This window comes from Cryptotermes secundus, unplaced genomic scaffold, assembly GCF_002891405.2.
Source record: "Cryptotermes secundus unplaced genomic scaffold, Csec_1.0 scaffold836, whole genome shotgun sequence".
NCBI lineage: Eukaryota > Metazoa > Arthropoda > Insecta > Blattodea > Kalotermitidae > Cryptotermes > Cryptotermes secundus.
The window spans coordinates 1,252,850-1,273,020 of NW_019729223.1; the positions used below are offsets into that span (position 1 = coordinate 1,252,850).

The window sequence follows — 20,171 nt, forward strand, 5'->3', positions numbered from 1 at the left end:
CCAACTTTAGCGGATAGAGGGTGTCGTGTGGTCAGCGCAACGGATCCCCAAGGCCGTTAATCTCGGTTTTCTAGACCGGAGCAGCTATTTCCTTGAAATAGCTCCTCGATTATCCTCACGAGGCTGAGTGGACCCCGTTCCAGACCCACTACTTCTCAGAAAATCTGGTAGCGCCGGGAAACGAACCCGGGACCTCTGGATCTGTAGCCAGGAACTCTGACCACTAGACCACTAGAAAATAAATATTATTCGGAAGGATCAACGATTTAAAGCGATATATCTCGCTCGCAGCGTGTAAGCGGACTGTGAATTCACCTAGATTTACAAATAAATATGTGTCCTTGGTTTGTTACATGAGTATACAACACAATATAGAAAACTCTGTATATATATATTCGAACTTTTCAGGAACACCATTCCATTTGAGAAGACCACACGGTTCTGTTGAAATAGATTTTTGTTACTTAAAGGAAGAAATACGTTTCTTGACATTTGGATTCGAAAGCTACACTCAGATTCTCTTATGAAATATATGGGCTCGCCCACACCCTTTGCCAATTGGCTTCCACGATTGGATATACAATAAATAATACAAGAAAAGGCCACGTTAAGGAAAGTCCTTTCTTGTCATACAAGATTTATATTTCCTGACGTAACATGTAAGGCGAAAACCTTCCTATTGAGGGGAAAAAAAGAAACATTGAAGCCGCAATTTCAAGATTATAAGATAGTGGTATTTATTCACTTTGAATTTCGATTAATCGTTTTACAATGTCGATTGACAGAAAAGGAAATGACAACCCTCGGTAAGTTTACATGGGCAGTAAACCGTGATCTGCGTTTATTTCAAGGTATTTCATGATATTAACCATTAAAATCCCACCTCATCTTTACTAATGGTATTTATTCTGGAAATAATTGAATTACTACTTGATATCAGATAACCTATTGTCTATGAATGAGTCAGAGGCAGAAGGGGAGGTCAACCAGAGACAAGAAAGCTTCGGTAGGCTGATCTTATCCACGCGCATATGTAATGTCTGCTACTTAATCATGCTTCCCGCGAGTGTCACTGAGTGTTTCCACACTCTGATGATTCTTTATTCTAAGCAAAGATTTTGGACGTATTTTCAACCTGCAAATCGAAGGACATAAGCAGCTGTAACAATAATGATGAAGTCAGGTGGTTTTAGTGGACAGATCCATGCTATGAAGACTTCTGTCTGGGACGTTGAACCGGGTCGATATATAATAAGAATCCGATATTCAGGAGAGTGTTTCTGATGATGAAAACAGAAAGCCTCTCCGAAACATGTGAAGTGGCGATTGATCGCCCTTGAAGAATGCTTTGCCGCCGTTCACATTTTATTCCTATACTACCTATAAGCCTAAACTTATCCTAGTTTCACTGGGAGAAGCAACAACAAATGTTCCAGGGCCGTAGTGTTTCAAATATCCTTTCTGATTCAGTAGGTATGTATGGGTCTTGTTTTAGTCGTATGAAAATATACAGAAATGCAACTTAATTTTCCTCTTATATACCTAAAAGAAAGGAAGACAAAGAATTGTCTCTCTGGGGTTCTGTGTAAAGGTACGTAAAAATCACTGTTCCATTCTAAATACATTACTTGTATACAGGAAGATTTTTAAATTAGGAATTTACTCTTCAGATTGTTGAAACTTCCACTGCGATGGAGATTCACATTGTGGTGTTATATGTGATGACACTGTGTAGATATCATCTCGTAGGTGGCGATCATTGTTTCGGAAGAATATGATGCTTCCATCTTCAGGGTAGACGATGGAGGAATATATTCTTCCTGGTCGTTGGTGCCCACCTACAATTCTACACACTGTTATAAACCAGAAGACCATAATGACACTTTTTTAATAAAAACGATCAGTTCTTGAAGGCGGAAACAACTTTATAGGTCCAGGAATTCTGTATTTTATCGAATTGATTAGTCCTTTTGGAAATCGATATGAATGTCATTCCACTAAGATCTGTACTTGTGAATAACTTTAAAAACGAAAATAACTGATAAATCAGCCTCAGCGTGGAGCTGACCACTTATCTCCCTCTACGTTCCCTGTACCTCCACAAGACACGGACTTTTCAGAGAAGTTAGGGCAATAAATTCTGACTGTGGACGGTCCCTCGTGCGGCACACGATGTGCTTGGTCATGGACCAGGGCGCGACATGTGTGGGTTAGTTCTGATCCGGCATGCAACATGTGTGAACAGACATTCAGCGTTACGCTTCACGTAATTGCACCATGCCCGTTCATGCACAAGTGAACCAAGTCACATCATTCCCTTCTGAGCTAATCTGAACACAGACACACATTATAATCTCTTAACTGGTTCAGTGAGACGAGACAACTCCCAAATAACGCATCGCATTTCTTACCATTTTGTGGATTTGATGCTCTCACGACGGTCAGTATGAAAAGTAAGATATTCTGAGTTGTGATGATGTGTAGTTCGGAGAGGCATGTCGCCTCCATATTGAAATTCGAAGAGTAAGCTAAGCAATAAACCAGCTGCTCATCCAAAGTAAGGAAAAAAAAATGTGGAAAAAATATAGAAACACATATGTAAACTTTTAAAATAAAGCTAATGTTAGGGTTCGCGCATTCAATGCCAGACTGCTGGCTAGAAGCCAGTTTGCATCCGGAAGGTCCTGCGACCGGCCAACTCGACCAAGGTTTTCCGTGGTTTTCCTCGGTCCTAGAGCAAATGCTGAGTTGGTACCCAAATTCCACGTTGCACTGCATGCCTCACATGCAGCCCTCCCATTGGTAACATCAAAATTTCGCCCTAATATAGCCCCCCTAACGTTAGCAAAAAAAAAATTACTATAATGCACCCCTGCTAGCGTCAAAAAAATATATAATATATAAAAAATATCCGATTATATGCTCTACCTATACCTGAAGGACAAGCGGGCACTGCCTGGGAACCTTCAAAATCAGAGATATAGTTTCTTCCCCCCCTCCCCCAATGTAGTGTCTCTAACTACCACCCCCTTCTTCTTCTTCTTCTTCTTCTTCTTCTTCTTCTTCTTCTTCTTCTTCTTCTTCTCTCGCCTTCCTTCAAGAGTCACTTCCCATTCCCCAATTTCCGTGGCTGTGCCCTCGGGTTCGGGAGATCCCCGCAACGGTGATCACTAAGAAGATCGGGGAATCCCTTGAGGTTCCCCCTAAAATATTTAACAACTAATAAATAACAAACAGAAAGGTAAACTTCAAGATTATGAACGTGTAGCACGAAGTGACATTTATTTACTATACTGAGGCCACGGAAAGAAGTCCCACGGATTAACTGCCACCCACTCCTTCCCAACGTTTTCCTCGAGCTGTTACGCTCCCCACTACAGCGTACTTTCTCCTTGAGTCGTCAAGTCATTCTGTTCACAGGACTGTTGGCAGTTATATCCTTCACTGGCTTGCCGTCTGCTTCTGCTCGTTTCTTGCTTGGCTTACTCTTCGAACCTAAGAATGGTCTTCCTCCGAAATGTCGAACTCTCTCAGAACTACAGGACAATAAGCCCCACAAGCCCCTAAATGACACTGCGCATGCTTCAACGGCAATACAGCTTGCACTGAGACTACGAAGGAAGAGTATGGCGTGATCTAGCATTAGCCATTACAGAAACTGAGGAAATGTTATAGTCGGGTTAGTGCGTCCTCTGACCATGATCCGAACTGGGAGGCTCCCGAGTATTCTGTGCTGATCAGTACTTTAACCCTCTAAAGCACAGTGGGTACTCTATGTACTAACATTCGGAAGTTCTGCGTTCTGACCACATGGTTTATTTAAGAGTTCCTAATGAGTGTATGAATAAAAAACGATTATTTCCCTAACAGCATTAACAGACTGGTCTTTGAAATAAAGACGCAGTATATTTTCTGTGAGTCAAGACCGAATTCCTAAATATTTATGCTTTAAAGTTTAAAGTTTTAAATCTTAAATTTACGGACAAGGTCCTAGGTCCCTGTGGGAGTGACTCGGACGATATAGACGCGAGTCTCCAGTTCATAATCCTCTAGAACAGTGAGTGTCGACCTGTGGTCCGTGTCGCTCCACCAGATGGTCCGCATTATTGCATGAAATGTAATAAATAAAATAATGTAATTACAAAAATGTTGATGAATCAATGTTTAACAAGTTTTCTTTATGGTGGATAGAAGAAAGTGGTTTATTGGAAATTTTACCTATAATTTTTTGTTATTCGGAGAAGAAAAGCGAAATCGAATACCCTTTAGGACTAATGGGAATGTTATGATAGCTGACTGGTCCATGTGTGAGCCGGCCGCCCATCTGATCTGCAGTTGCCGGAAATTTGAGAAACACTGTCTAGGACCCATCAACACGTTGGTCTAGCTGCAGTACCAACCGGAAGTGCTACATAGAGTCCCATGTACTTTGAAGAACGATAATGAATGACGATATATGAGGAATACAACCGGAAGTGATAATGGCTACATGGAATTTTTCTCGAGAGACTGAAGAATACCAGGAAATATCTTTCTCAGGGCTTACTACCCAACAGTATCAGCCTGAGAATTTAGAAACTGATGTTAAAAAATAAGCGCATGTTTTAACATAATCCGACTTGACTCGTTCCTATAAGTCTGCTGGTGAAGTTGTTATGTTCTCTCTTTTAATATTGTGTTCCGGTTTACAGTCGCTGTAAATGACGAAAAGAAAAAAAAGAATTTAGGTTAAGGAAATTGAATGTATGGCCAACATATATGTTACATTACACGACATGGTATCAACGAATATTTAGTAATCCATTAATGTTTAATTTTCCTTAAATAATCATTAATTTTGGCTTGCAGATCATAAATGCATTCCTGTTGAGTGACTAAAATACACATCGCGGTAAATTTACATAAATTTTTATAAGAAAGAAGAGTATGACGAGATAAATTGGAAAAGCGAAGAGACCCCCACCCCGGAAATTAATCGAAGCTGAACCCGAAGGATCCGATGTCTGCTCTGTAGCCAGGGGCAGCAACTGCCCTGCCCCTCGGAAGACACTTCGGCTTCAAGTCAATGCCCACGTCACATAAAGCGTTACTTACTTGAAATGAATTCGATCCCGGCCCTGGTTAAGTGGGATTTGTGGTGGACAAAGTGGCGCTGGGGCGGGTTTTCTCCGAGTACTTCGGTTTCCCCTGCCAATCTTCATTCCACCAATTGCTCCACAATCACCCTCACCTATCATCTGGGGCTGGTACAATAGGCCAGAATTGACCGCAGTACAAGGGAATTCGTCCCACCCCACTAGCAATAAAAAAATAGTTGAAATTAAATCTCAGTCTGCGAATAATTAGTTCGGGCTCCTTAAACCCAATGAAGCTACCGTGTAGTGCAGGTCTGTCTAATCAAGATCGTTCCGGACGTTTGACTTGGCATGTTTATCACTTCACAAGTTCCATTAGCCTAGCTCTGAACAGAACAAACAGAGACTGGTTTTCCAGTAGTGAGACTAAGAAAAATATCCAAATTTGAATTTCATTCTCTACTGTATTAAATATGTACGGATCGTTCCAAGCCCTGTTTTGCCCTATCCAGTGAACGTCTGGCGGATTTCTCTTGATATGAGGAATTACAAGTAAGCAATGCGGCGACAGGTAAGTAGCCAATGTCTGAAACTGTGACCAAGAATCACGGGGTCCTAATTTCTGTCCACGGTTTTATAGCCGGATTCAGACTCGCTTGGAGGCTGGGCATGGTGAAAACAAATTTGTAGCGGACGGCAACAGAGGCACCCGGAAGCTGAAAATGATTCTCATCTGAGTGTTGCTACTATGTTATGTGATATGACAGCGCCACACATGGGGGAATGAAGCAAGCCTTGCTTACTAAAGGCGGAAGGAGCTTAAGCATATATCCGTTGCGTGTGTGAGTGTGTGTACACGTGAGTGTGCGCGTGTCTGCGAGTGTGAGCGTGCGTGTACATGTGTGAGTGTGAGCGTATGAGAGTGTGTGTGCATGTGAGTGTGTGTGCGTGTCTGCGAGTGTGAGAGTGTGTGTGTGCATGTCTGCGAGTGTGAGCGTGCGTGTATATGTGTGTGTGCGCGTCTGCGAGCGTGAGAGTGTGTGTAGATGTGAGTATGTGTGTGAGAGAGCGTGCGTGTGAATGAGCGTTCGTGCGACTGAGTGTGTGTGTGTGTGTGTGTGAGTGTGGGAGGGGTGATTAGAGGCGTATCAGCATCCATGGCTATAGGTGCCTGTACAGAAATAAAACTGTAGAAATTTTATAACACAGTATAAAACTATGTGTAACTACGTATATGTAAATGTTCTTCATTTTAAACCTTTTGAAAGTGAAAACGTTAATATTCGAAACAAATTCCTATATTTTATATAATGGATGTTCATTGTTTACAAATCATTTAATAACAAATCCTGATTTTGCTGAAACCGGGAGAAAAATTATGTACATGAGGGAAATATAAATTATGCCTTATCTTCAAACTGCTGGATTACATTACCTGTTTTTTGTAAAACAAGGCAAGTTTTGCGTCTACTTTATACTGTATTAGAGAAGAAATTAGATGTTAATTAATCCGACGGGCGCAGATAAGCATGAGGATAATTAGTACGATGCAGTGTGCGTGGTGTTGTGTAACACGATGTTGTGAATTCATGTCACAATCTGATTATCAGACGTGAAGATCAGTTGGCTACCGGTCAGTTTCTTCATGACTCAAATGTGTATTTTTAGGTAAGAAAACAGAGTTGGCATACAAAAATCTACGTATTTGACACTCGGAAACTCTAACAATATAGAATAATGCTAGCTTGCAGAGAACAGAGATGATAGCATTCAGACAGATTTCCTGTAGGATTACTTAATTATCGTCCTGGATCTGCCAACATTACGATATAACAGTGTTTTTTCTTCATTTCTTGACCACCGCTGCGAATACTTCAAATCGTAATTAATGAATATAATTTCCTGTCTGAAGTTAAGTTTAATTTGGAAAGATTATTGGGAAATAATCTCTTAATAATATTAGTTTTGACTTCAATAATTTTAGATGTGTTAACTCAGGAAATAAGGCAGCTGTGCTACAAAGGAAACAAGCCCATTTAATATAACTAAAAATTATATTTCGGTCATAATTTATTCTATATTCTTCAGTTCTATAAATTCGGCATAATGGTAAAACTATTTTTGTAAAGTGCGGGTTTATCTGAAATTGAAATGTACAGAGAAATTTAGTAGGCCCGGAATGCAGACAAAACCAAATTGTTCTCTGAATACACCGATACATGCCCAAAACAATTTTTTGCTCGAACTCAAATGTTTAGCTATGCCTATAATTCCAACCTTTCTTCCTCCACTAAGGCCCGAAAAACACAATCGCTTGGTTGGCCGAGGAAACATAATTTTACGTACTCGCATGCAGAAATTCATAATAGTCATATAGACAAAAGTTAACATGCCTTTAAAACATTTTATGCGTTTTTATTTATGCTATTATACTGAGAATGTCTTACCATCGTTTCGGAATTCTAGTTTGCATGCATTTAGTACTTAAAAATAAAACTGCACGTCATGCAAGGGATCAAAACCGATAATTTCTCTAGGGAACAAAACATTCTACAAGGTGCGAAACAGACACTAGATAAGAGAACTAGAAATGCAGGCCTATGCTTTGAGTAGGGTCAATTAATTCTTTAGAAGTTGATTGGATAAAGGGCAATTTCATGAAATGAAAATAAATAATGTTTTACAGTATTGCTCTATCGTTTTATAAAAGATATATTGACAAAAACAGATCCTATAGACTTTTATAGTTTATAATATCATAACCGTAAAGAATATCGGCACATGTTTCAAAATTCGTTCTGCTGCCAATGTTATAAATCACTGTCATAAGTTGGTACAGCTGGTTTAAAGTAACTTGGAAAATGAAACGGGCGAACGCCTATGTACAGACACAAATAAAGAGCAATATTTCTGTGTGCGCTGAAGGAATTCTTAATTCGGCGAGTAGAACTTCACATATTCATGTGTCTCGATGGACAAGACTTAAAAGCCTCACGAGGTCTGAGGTTCTCATGGAGATATGAAGATGGCGGTCTTCTGAGATATCACTTCATGTAGTTCAGTAGATGGGTATGAACATTTCAGAGGAATCTGCGACAACCTTCTTCAAGTTTACACCTAAACGTTGGTACCCACCTACCAAACTATACGGCGTCACATCCCAGAAGGCAGTAATCACGACATATAAACATGTCTCAATAAAAGTCATCAATTTAAGGGATTTTAGGATCCATTCTTGGCCAACAGATACAAATATCCTAATTAGACTCTTCGCCACATAATTATGCATGTTGTCCTGATACAAATGTAGCACCTTGCTTTGTTTTACAATGTTATCAGCATCTCCGTCTAAAGCAATAGCGTCGAATGGTAGGACGACTGGTGAGTAACGAATTGGAAATGATTTGGAAGGAGGCGATCGTAGCCTGACCGAGAAAATTTACTTCGAAGGATTGCGGAGAAACATGCGAACCCCGAGTTTCGAAAAACTTGCCTATTACAATTTCTGAGCGTTACGGCTATACCAGCCTGCTCGGCAATGTAGTTTGTTGTGAAATCTCCTCTGATTCTGCACTCGTACAAATTCTGAACGGTCACATGGCGGTCACATTAGGCGAACGAAGCACGGAAATTAAACTGATACATATTATTAAACGAACTGATTAAGAAGGCGAAGAAATTACATAAACTGACACGTTAATTTCATGGCTGAAGCACTCACGATAATTCACACTTAACTGGGTTCATTCCAGCACCTTCTAACATTGTAGACAAAGCCTGTATTTGAGGTTATGAATATTGGTAATCATAGAAAGGCCTCTAATGGTAATTATTCCTGTAACACCGAACAGAAGTGTGCAGAATTTTACAACCTCTGTGAATCATGTTGTGCATCTTATAAAGGGCTGACAAATTTAGTCTTCTTAATATATTTTGTGCTTTGAACACAAGTATATACACGAACCTCTAATTTTATAACCATTGCATTTCATGTTGTTTTTTCATGTGGATGCAAACGCAGGTATGATATTTATTTCCCAAATTTCAGGAATGTAAGCGTAAACGTTTTTATAAAATAACGGCTTATTTATATGAAGATAAATGCTATTTAATTAAGTCAACAGTCCCAACATAATATTTTACCTTTCAGCTATTGTGATCACATAACACAATATTAACAAGAAGTGTCATTAAAATTTTTGTATAAACAGCTGTACTATTTTTGTGAACCATAAGAAAAATGTAGGTATAATTTCATGTTAATATTTCATGCGACAAATGTAATATAGACCTAAATTCAAGGTTAAAATTGTATTTTTAGAGAAAATTTACAATGAAATATGCTGTTAAATAATTTTCAAATACAAATTTGAGAAAATATACAGACCGAAACTAACAGCACTCAATTAATGTGAATAATTTTATGGATGGGGCATTTCTGAGGAGTATACAGCATTATGATTCTTCAGCAAGCGAAAGTAGAGCTGGATCCATTCACTAAGCATGACGTGGGTAAGATATTAACACCTAAATCAGCTGCATTTTCTGTATATTTACAACCTTCTGTGAATAGAATTACAGTTTACAAACTTTAATTTAAAAGAGACAAAACCACTTAACCAATCTGACCAGTCTGAAGCAAAACAATGCTGGAGCTGTTGAACATGAAACCCAGTGATTGAACTGCAATGAATAAATTGAGAGAGTAATGGACAAAAGTAGGAACAACAGACCATCTTGCATTTCACTGTATAATAGGTTTGTTTAAATTTAAATTTCAGCTTTTCTTTAAGACAGCAAAGTACTTCTAGACTATACATTCGTTTAAAACTTTATTAACAATGAAAGCAGCTTCACAATGCCATAAAAATATCCCTCCAAATAATGTAAGTTCGTTTAACGAATCCTTACAGAGATTAGAATTATACACTGTATTGCTCTCTCCAGCTTGAGGACTGCAGCAACCTGAGGCCAAATTTTGAAAATAAAGTTGGTTACCGGTATTTAAAATTAATGTTTATAGAATTCTTACGTTACATCTGCTGCCAATATTTAAAATTCGAGGTGGTTCCTATATAGTGGCACTTAAAGACAAAGTGACTTCCTGGGAAATAAGAGAACACGCTCATTTTCATAATTCTAGTATAGTCACTCAAAGCTTCCGTTTGAAACCAAAGTATATCATTTACTTGATCCCATGGTACCGTTCAATTCTAAGAATTCACTTAATAGGAAGGCTATAAAACGAAAAGTCTGAATGATCTTCCTCGAAGCTCAACCGCCCCCTCCCCCCCAAAAAAATTGTGAACATATCTTTTTAGCATATATAACAGGCCTACCTAATGTCATTCACAGGCTTCGTTTTTACAGAAAGAACTCAAATTATGGTCGAAATGTTGGGTTAATGATCGTTATGCATCGACACATATGAGGTTACCAGAGACCATTAAAGTATTCAAAATTCTGCATAAAATTATGGAGCAAAATCTTAAATTTTCTCATAATTACTGGGTTTTCGGATTTTGTCCATGGCCCGATATTCTTAAAAGTTGAGAGCACAACGTTTTGGAAACTGGATCTGTTTCCTTTACACCTATTCAATTGGTTCCGTTAGAAAGAGCTAACCTCAATCACGGAAACAGATCTAATTTTCCGAAACGTCATATTCTCTAATTTCTATAATACCGAACGATGAAGAAAGTCCAATAACCCAGTAATTCTCTATTATAATCCATCGTCAAAACCCTTTATAATCTACTTAAAAATTGCCCGTATAACAGTTTTTTTTCAATAAACTAATCAAAGGTTAGGTTATCTGAAATTAAACATAAACATTTAGACTTCATGAGTATGCGTATAAAAAGCGAATTTCATCTTAGGGCTTCATTCTTGGGCTGTAAATTCGATAAGAACGGGGGTGTAGCCACGTACTCAGTCGACCTGAAGTTCAAAATATGTCCTACAGGCTACGACAGCAATATGTAACTAACACATGAGAGAACTGTACGAAGTAGGTGAGACAACATACCAGTACACGAACATTTGTTTGAGAGTCAGAGAGGATATGTACGTGTGTTTTGTATAACCTCGTGTAGAGTCATGCAAAAATATACTGTTATTACATTCAGACATTAAGTTTTGTTTAATCTTTTTTAAACGCTTTGGCCATCAGGTGTTCAGTGTTAGGTATCCGAAATAAATAGCCACTAATTCCGACAGGAATACTTGTGAAATGCTCACAGCCTACATAACCTCAATATGCTATTTCAAGAATATACTTCGATATGTATAAACATAATTATGCACATACCTGTTTAACTCTAGCAGTTGTAGGCGAATATCTATTATGAAATATTCACTGTATATACCTCTCATATATATATATAACTATGTTTAAAGCATAACTTATTTTTGTACCGCACATGCGCTTGCACGCTTCCTGTATCAACAGAACAGAAGAACATCACCACGGGTCTCCTCTACGTCACGCACTGCGGGCGCTATCAGAAACTCTTTCACACGGTTTGCCGCAAATTACACTCCGCTTTCCCAGACAGAAATATTAGCGACTGCAATTATAATACTGTTTATGTGGCGTAGACGTCTGCAATCAATAAATAAACTACATTCTTCCATAATAATGTCACAATTGTTAAGATTTTCTGTTATACAAGAAGGAGACTGGACGGAGTGCCTAAAAACGCTCACGTGACATAATTATGGTTTTAATATAGAAAGAAATACGGTAAGTTGTCTGACACAAAAGAACACATTCAACGGGCTACTGAGCCCAACATAAATTCCATGTATACTTGTCTTTCAATAACTTTTGTAACGATGGCCGGTTTTTAGATCTTTTGATCTCTAAAGTATGTTACACATCAGAGAACCGGAAAAGTCAGGTGTACACGGTCAAGACAGTGACAAGGCTCTTCCATACGGTAGAGAAAAACGATAACATCTGATAACAAACTTACATGAACATTTCATTAAACCAACAAAACAGACATATCCTCTGTCACGAAATACTGCATGTTTTCCATTTTAAGCCTACAACTGTTCCTGTATATTGATAAAATCAAGGAAACAAACTCCGCGGATGTGTAATTCGACACCCTTAAACACGAACGCCCACAAAAACTGTCGGAAAATATCGCAGCAAAGATAAATCCTTGCTTCATTGCAACAATAGGGAAGCGAGACGACGGATATTGCACGAGACAGCAGTGGCTTCAGTAACTATTGCGGGTATGGAGGCATCACAGTCGTTGTTGACAATATGTCATACTTAATAGTATTTATAATCGCTTAATAACATAGAAGTGCCAGCTGATTATTTCTGGTATCTTGCTCATAAACTGCTCGCAGAATCCCGTGCATCTGTAAGAAAAAGAAAAATTCAATTATTACACTATACACATAAGTTACAATTAGTGCCGAGGTCAAGAACACGTGGATTTATAGATCCACTCCCCATACGCCTTTCATGGCGTAGTACTTAATTGGTTAAGCAGAGGGACAAATTTACTTTTTTACCTTACATAAATTATTGGAGATTATATAATTCTATGAAGGTGACAAAAGTATGTACATCTGGAGAAGCATACTATAAGAATCTTATGGATGGTGAAAAAACGTTAAATGCCTGACAATCGTTTCAATTTCGTTAAGAGTTGTAGTGTCAGTAATTTGTAGAGTTTTCATCTGGAAATTGACCAGGGGTTTGCAGAAGGTTTTAAGTGAATTATTACCCAGAATATCATCAAGGTAGTAGAACCTTTCTTTTGCGTTCACTGACACAATTTCAAATTTATGGCAGGAATAAAATTTTTCTCGCACGACACAAAGCCTGAAATAAATAAATAATTCCCTTCTTACACGTCAGAACCATTTATAGTTACATTTCTCTATAAAAGAAAGTTTTTTTACGCGCTGACCCATAGGTAGCTTAGCGAAGTTCATTTGAGAAATTTTATTTCGAAAATTTGAGTGCATTACGTTTATAAAATCCGCCATCATCCTCTATGTTGAAATTATTAGCTGGTTGTGTTTCTGTATGGACGGTCACAGTAGCCGCGCGGTCTAGGGCATGAACTGCGTTCGCCCGCTCGAACACTGGGGTCGTGGGTTCGAATCACAATCGAGGTATGGATGTCTATGAGCTTTTATTGTGTATTTGTGCTGTTCTGCTAGTAAGCAGCAGCCCTGCGACGGGCTGGGCCCTCGACCAAGGAGCCATACCGACTGTGTATAGGATTAAGAAACGAAAAAGAGGCCAAGGTCTAAAAGGCTGTAGAGCCATAGACACTGGAACAGAGAAATATTTCTGTATGAACAAGCGGAGATTTCTCTTTCGAGGAGAGATTATTTCTCTTACTAAAAAGTGGAATATACCCGTATTAATAGCCCTTACCTGCTTTCCGAGGGAAAGTAATTTCAGACTGGAAAGCATAATTCATATTTACTGTGAAGGCGGAAATAATCATACGAAAATATAATTTACCACGTAGGGATCAATGTTCTTAAATATTAATGTGGAAAATACATGTCAAAGTAAATATGAAAGTATTAAAAGAAATGTTAGAATTATTATTATATAAGTAATGGATTAATGCATGAAATATGCTATGGACACGCACTGCTTGTAAGATCTGTGGGACATTTACTGAAATGTAGTTCACAACTCTCTTAACAGCTTACTTACTGCAACAGAAAATTTATTGCCAGTGACAATTTATAATTTCATCAACAAAAATCGTACATTTTTTGGCCAACAACACAGGTTTGTTCATTATTTCATGATTCCTTATGACATGTACTCACATATCCTTCCGCCTGTCAATGAGACACTGACATATTTGTAGCATACTTAAGAGTATAAAAATGTACGGTACCAAATTTCAGTACAGTTTGCATCAATATTAAATTAAGAATAGTCCGGGCACAACCGAGAACTGTAAGTTCCCTTCCAGACCATGTTAGGAGTAGCAGTAAAGGCAAAGTTAAAGCTATCCGTGTAACAGGCCGTGGAAGCCCATAGGGTTGTGAGACGTCATGGTTCCCATATTGCGCTGAGGTTGTCAGCCTTACGGGCCGGCCGCTTTTAACCCCCAGGATGATTCCTGCTATTCATTTCTGTTAGAGACTGAGTCGACCCCAGGGCTATAGTGCCGCTGGAAGGATTAGTTCAATTTAAAAATCCAATGACCTCATCAGGAATTGAACCCGCGACCTCCCGGCTTGCAGCAAAGTGCCTCAACTAACTACGCTACCGCGTACCCCTAGAATTAGCAGTACTCACAGTACTGGATTATAGAACAGCTTTGAAATTATAGGCATTTGTCATTGCTTGATTATGGCTCTACAGAACTTTGTTGGACCTTGGACGCTTTTTCATTTTTTTATCTTTTTACAGAGTCGGTAGGGCTCATTTGACGGGGGATGAGCCCGTCACAAGGCCGCTACATAGTTAGTTAGTTAGTTATTAGAGAGGGTGAGTTTCCCCATGCACTGAGACCTGTATTGGTCCATTGTGCTTCCCTCTATGATTTCTACCAGTCTCTATATCCTACCGGTACTGGTGCTTACCATCAGTCCCGCCCAGCCAGCGAGACCGGCTCTACTAGCTGAGAGGTATCTATAATGCTTCCCCCCTCTACCAGAGGTATTAGAGACTACTGTTGGGCGGGAAACGTCCGTTAATTTGGCTCAGTGACCTCCTTTGGAGATATGAGGTTCTTTTACGTGCCGTAAAGCTACGACACAGGACCCACGGCTTAAAGTCCCTCCCGGAGGACTTGTTCCCTGAATTTTTCCGCNTATTTGAACCCGCGTACTACGAGTCATGAGGTGGGAACGTTACCTCTAGACTATGGAGGCCGCTAGGCCGCTACCTAACACAGACATAGAATAAAAGCACACAGACATCCATGCCTCAAGTGGGATTCGAACTCACAATTCCAGTGTTTGAGCGCGCGAAGACAGTTCATGCCTAAGACCACGCGGCTACTGTGATCTACAGAGGGATCATTAGAAGCCCATAACCGCTGAAGAAGGCAGTGATTACACTTGAAGTTACTAGTCACTTAAATATAACATCCGATATTAAAAGCAAGGTAAGGTTTTTGCAGCTGCAAAGGGTTAACAGCTCGGAAGAGTCAATCCTTTTTTATGTAATATGGATCATAAAACGAAGCTGTAGAAGACGACAAATCTGTACCGCAGTCCTAACAATAACCACTAAATTATTAGTAATATCTAGCCCTGTGCCCGGTACGTATTCCTGAACTATACTTTACGCGAAATGCTGGCCGATATGGATTATCTGAGGCTAAGAAAATAGAAATGAGAAGACAGTTGGAACATCCGGCCAAGATAACCACTTAACGTGATGAAAGGGAATTTGTATCGGTTATGGGATGCAATATTATTATTATTATCTTCTGGATGCGTGTTACAACAAACATAGACATGTAAGTTACATGTAATGTCCAGGAAAATAATAAGAAATATAACCATACGATGGTTTATAATTACTCTGTAAGAGTCCTTGTTAAAGGTTTGAATCAGCAAGGGTAAGCAACCCAATGTTTCGGTAACAAAAAACAAAGGTGATAAGGGATGAAGGAAAATAGCTCGGTTAACCCAAAGCTAAGCACACAAAAAAGATGGTTACAAACTATAAGGCAAAGATCACAAATGTATGTAATTATGGGCGAATTAAAATTCCAGCGAAACAATATTTATCCTACATCCATTTCACTCTATTCAGCACAGAATGTGAAGTGCACAGGCTGACCAGACAACTCAGAATTGCCAAGAGAGTCTGAGCTCTAGGCTGGCTGTTCAGGTTCTTAGATTAAACTTTCAGGACGGGAAATTCCTCTGTATTTGAAACTGTGATGATTGACAAATACTATCCAATATTAGAAGAATTATTATTGTACACATACCGGGATCTAGCGTAGCGCTCTAGATCAGTAGTAAAACCCGGAGAAATGTCTGACGTATATTACAGCACCGGATCATGAATTTATTTCTACACATACAGCTGATGTGAGCGACAGTTGAAAAGCTTCCACTAAGTACGTAGACTGCGTCTGCACAGGTGTGCCCCCATCCCCAGTCCATAGTGGAAACTCCGACTTGTCTCACTCGAATGCGGTAATCATCTGTTAAAATCTTAATCTTAGCATGAAACAATAGAAGTGGGGGGGGGGTCATGTCTGTTTCGTTTTGAACATCTTATGGGGCTATGGTGTCGAATGAGAGGATGATGGTGACTTCGGGATGATGTGGAAAGAAGCAGCAATGGCGAGTCTGAAAGTCTATTCCAGGAATTAGCTTGAGAGCCTGAGGAAAACTGAAATTCGAACCAGAGACTCCCCGAGTAGGAAGGGGAAGCAGTAGCGGGATGGATAAGATCGGAATTCAAGTAACAGATTTCCGTGGGTTTCTTCAGTCCTTCCATTCCTGCTAGGATAGTGCCTAATATCATCATAACATGTACTCTTCTCCAAGTACAGTGTGCGCCAAAAATGCAGTACTGAAACTCGCGCATCTTGAACGCGCATGTGCGTTTGTCGACGGGGCACAGCTCCAGCCGCACGTGTTCCCAGTAGTGAAAAGGAAGTTGAGTTGTGCAGTTGTTGGAAATGGGTCTCTCGACGGAGGAAAAAGTATTCATAGTTGAGTATTATTTCCGCTCATAGGGAAGTGGTCGCCAGACAACTCGCTTCCTTGGTTTTGAGCGGCCAGATGTTACCGTCCAGAAACCGCTACACAGTACACGTGTGACGATGTGGTGTGCCGTCTCAGCACACGGTATATTAGGCCCCTATTTCATTGAGGATGAGGAAGGCAATGCTCTTACCGTCACCCAAGAACGCTACAGGGACATGGTGATCGGACCATTTCTTCAGGATGTGAGAAGGTTCTGTCGTGCAAGGGGCCTTCACATGAATAGACAGTGGTATCAACAGGACGTCTTTTCATTTCAGTACTGAAATTTTTGGCACATACTGCATAATTATAAAGATCAAGTAAAGGATGATGAGATTGGAAGGGCATGTAGGACAAATGGGGGAGAGGAGGAATACTTATAGGATATTGTTGGAAAGACGGAAGGAAAGAGACCACTGGGAAGACCAAGACGTAGGCGGGTGGACAATATTAAAATGGATCTTAGATAGGATGGGATCTTATGGATTGGAGTGATCTGGCTCAGGATAGAGACCAGTGGAGGGCTCTTGTGAAGACGATAATGAACCTTCGGGTTCCATAAAATGTTGAAGTTCTTGAGTAGCTGCACAACTGGGGGCTTCCCAAGATGGACTCAGCTCCATGAATGATCTGACTGATGCCTAATATCATTTCTATTTCATCATCCATATTCGTCCTTAAACTCAGCGCTGTCTCACCAATGTCAGTAAGAGCCAAGCGAATCAGTGACTCAACATCGATCGAGGCGTGAGGCTTCCACATCTGGGAAAACTGAGAGTTTGTTCCTCTGGATTATGACACGTTGAACCATGGCAATTACCAGCGTTTGGGTGTAGCGGTTTTCTTTCATCGTCTGTCCTGATGGTGGGGGTAGCCACTATTTGGCGGTGACGTGGGACATGAAGCACACAAGGAGAAAAGAAATGAATAGAATTTTTTGATTCTTGAATCTCAAGGGAAGAGATCACCAATGTCCCATTCTCATTTATCATTACTCTTATCATCAGCGGCCGGTAATACAGGCACATTTGGGAGCCGCGATAGCGCAGTCGGTATAACGACTGGCTACGGGCTGGACGACCGAGGGGCTGAAGTTCGAGTCCCCGTAAAGTTAAGAATTTTCTCTTCTCCACGTCGTCCAGACCGGCACTGGGGTCCACCCAACCTCATATATGATAGGTACCGTGGACGCTTTCCCCGGGGGTAAAGCGACTGAGTCGTGAAGCTGACCACTTACCTCCAGCTAGTGCCGAGGTCAAGAAAGTGTGGACCTGTACATCCACTCCCCCATACGCCTTCATGGCGTAGTGATTAATTAGTTAAGCATAGGGACAGCTTTACATATTTTTACCTTTTACTATAGGCATACTTCCCGCCGATGTCACACCCCCCTCCTCTCCTGACCTCGAAAGAGGCATTTCCAATCCAACTTTTCGGCACTAACGAATTTAGGCTGTGTAACTAAGCTGCATGGAACTCTCAGACATCAAATTGCCTTCTGGAATGTGACGCCGTGTAGTTAATTTCAATACGAATAAATAATTATTGTTTATTTAGAAATGCAGTCAGCAAACCCAGACGGAGTCACGCTGAATGGCAGAAAGACAGCGAATAATGAGCTGACAAAATGTGGAAGAAAGACTAATTTGCCTACAGGCATATTCCTGGCATGAATGCGGAAATTTACGAACGAACTCAAGATAGTCGGTGTCCGGCTGAACTTCGAACCGAGCACCTCAATAATGCAAGTCTGAAGCCTTACCGTTACATCAATATGTTCGGAGTGACTTCGTGCAGTCTCATAGAAGTTAGCCGACATTTCGAAAGAAGCTACTGTGGAGGACGCCGTATCATAGCTCAGGCGGTTAGTCGCCGGGTTCCCACAGCGGCGGCCCGGGTTCGAGCCCGGCTCAGGTCATGTGGGATTTATGGTGGACAAAGTGGTACTAGGACAGGTTTTCTCCGAGTACTTCGGTTTTCCCTGCCAATTCTCATTCCACCGACTGCTCCACATTCATCATCATCTATCATCCGGGGATGGTACAAGAGGCCAGTTAATGGCAGACGTACCAAGTGGACTCAGTCTCACCCCACGCCAAGAGAGAAAAAAAATTACTTCTGAGGAGGAGACATGTTCATCTGAATGTGTGGTACATTTCTACTATATTTCAAGATCTCACATCCTTGAAGCTAATGCTCTTCAAACCAAGAAATAATTATTCCTGTGATCACTGCAGAATTTCACTGGAGGGTACATCATTATGACCCGGTTCGAATTTTTCTCCGAAAAGATGTTTGCTTTATGAGTTCGCAAGAATAGAAGTGTTAATATACAGTGTCACAACGACAAAACATTTCTACAGATATCTTGTTAATTTGGTAAATAAAATTATATGACACTATGTAGCGAAGGTTTACACACAGGATATACCACATAAGGGCATTTATGAAATTACAATATCTTGAGTCAATGACATGCCAAAAATACGGATCACTGAAAGTACCGGCCCAGCATTAGCACTCGCCACTTAATGAACCATTATATTTTTTCTTCCGATATGTCTCTTCAATCATAAAAATAATAATGAAATTCTGTGGACTCCAATGAAGGTAGTAGGTCAAGAAGGTACAGACAGACAGCCAGACACACAGGCAATTAGTAACTCTACCGCCCTCCCAGTCATTAGGAGTTTTCATCACATTTATAACACTGAAATATTACAACGTCTGCATGACCTCAAAAAATTTATCTTCCGTGACAACTGGAGAGATGAGGCAAAAGAATTAGCAAAGGAACAAGCGCGTCAGATTTACCTCGATTGTTTTAGGGCGTCAACAAACTTTGCTTGATGTGACACGGATTTATGTGTTAGTAACGCAACAATTAAAATGTCACAATTGAAACCGTGTGAAGTGAAAAGTCGATGACTACGGATGAAGAAGCACGCCTACAGAGAATAACTCATGCAAACACGTCATAACCTTTATAATTACAGTTGTTAAGGCGTAACAAAGTGCAGAGTCAAATGGTACACATTTTTCATTTCTTTTTCATTCATTAATTCAACTTACTATGCATTCCCAGTTTCACTTCTTTTTTTGTCCAATGAACAATTATGGTCTAGCTTGTTAGATATTAAAGTGGTGCCTCTTTTGATAATTTGTAAAAGCTAAAAGATAGTCATCAACATACACAAAGGCGAGTAATGATAATGTTAATATTATGGTTTGAATTAATTAATTTAGTATAGGTCTGCCACAGGGGTAAAACATACTCATTTTGAAAAGTTAACTATCCTAAGTGATTATTTTCAACTTATGCAGTGTCAGCTTTTCTTAATGTAGTCAACAAGTTCATGATGTGTATTTGTACCA

At 39.9% G+C, this 20,171-nt stretch overlaps 1 protein-coding gene across 2 annotated transcripts in view; it reads right to left on the minus strand.

Moving 5' to 3' along the window:
- Positions 1-9,354: 9,354 nt before the first annotated feature.
- LOC111865566 overlaps positions 9,355-20,171 on the minus strand; it is a 566,968-nt gene continuing 556,151 nt past the window's right edge. For both annotated transcript variants that reach the window (XM_023853714.2, XM_033751867.1), the window contains exon 10: positions 9,355-12,455. In XM_023853714.2, coding sequence (XP_023709482.1) covers positions 12,427-12,455 — 29 coding nt within the window. In that variant the 3' untranslated portion in view covers positions 9,355-12,426. The remainder of the gene's footprint in view (positions 12,456-20,171) is intronic.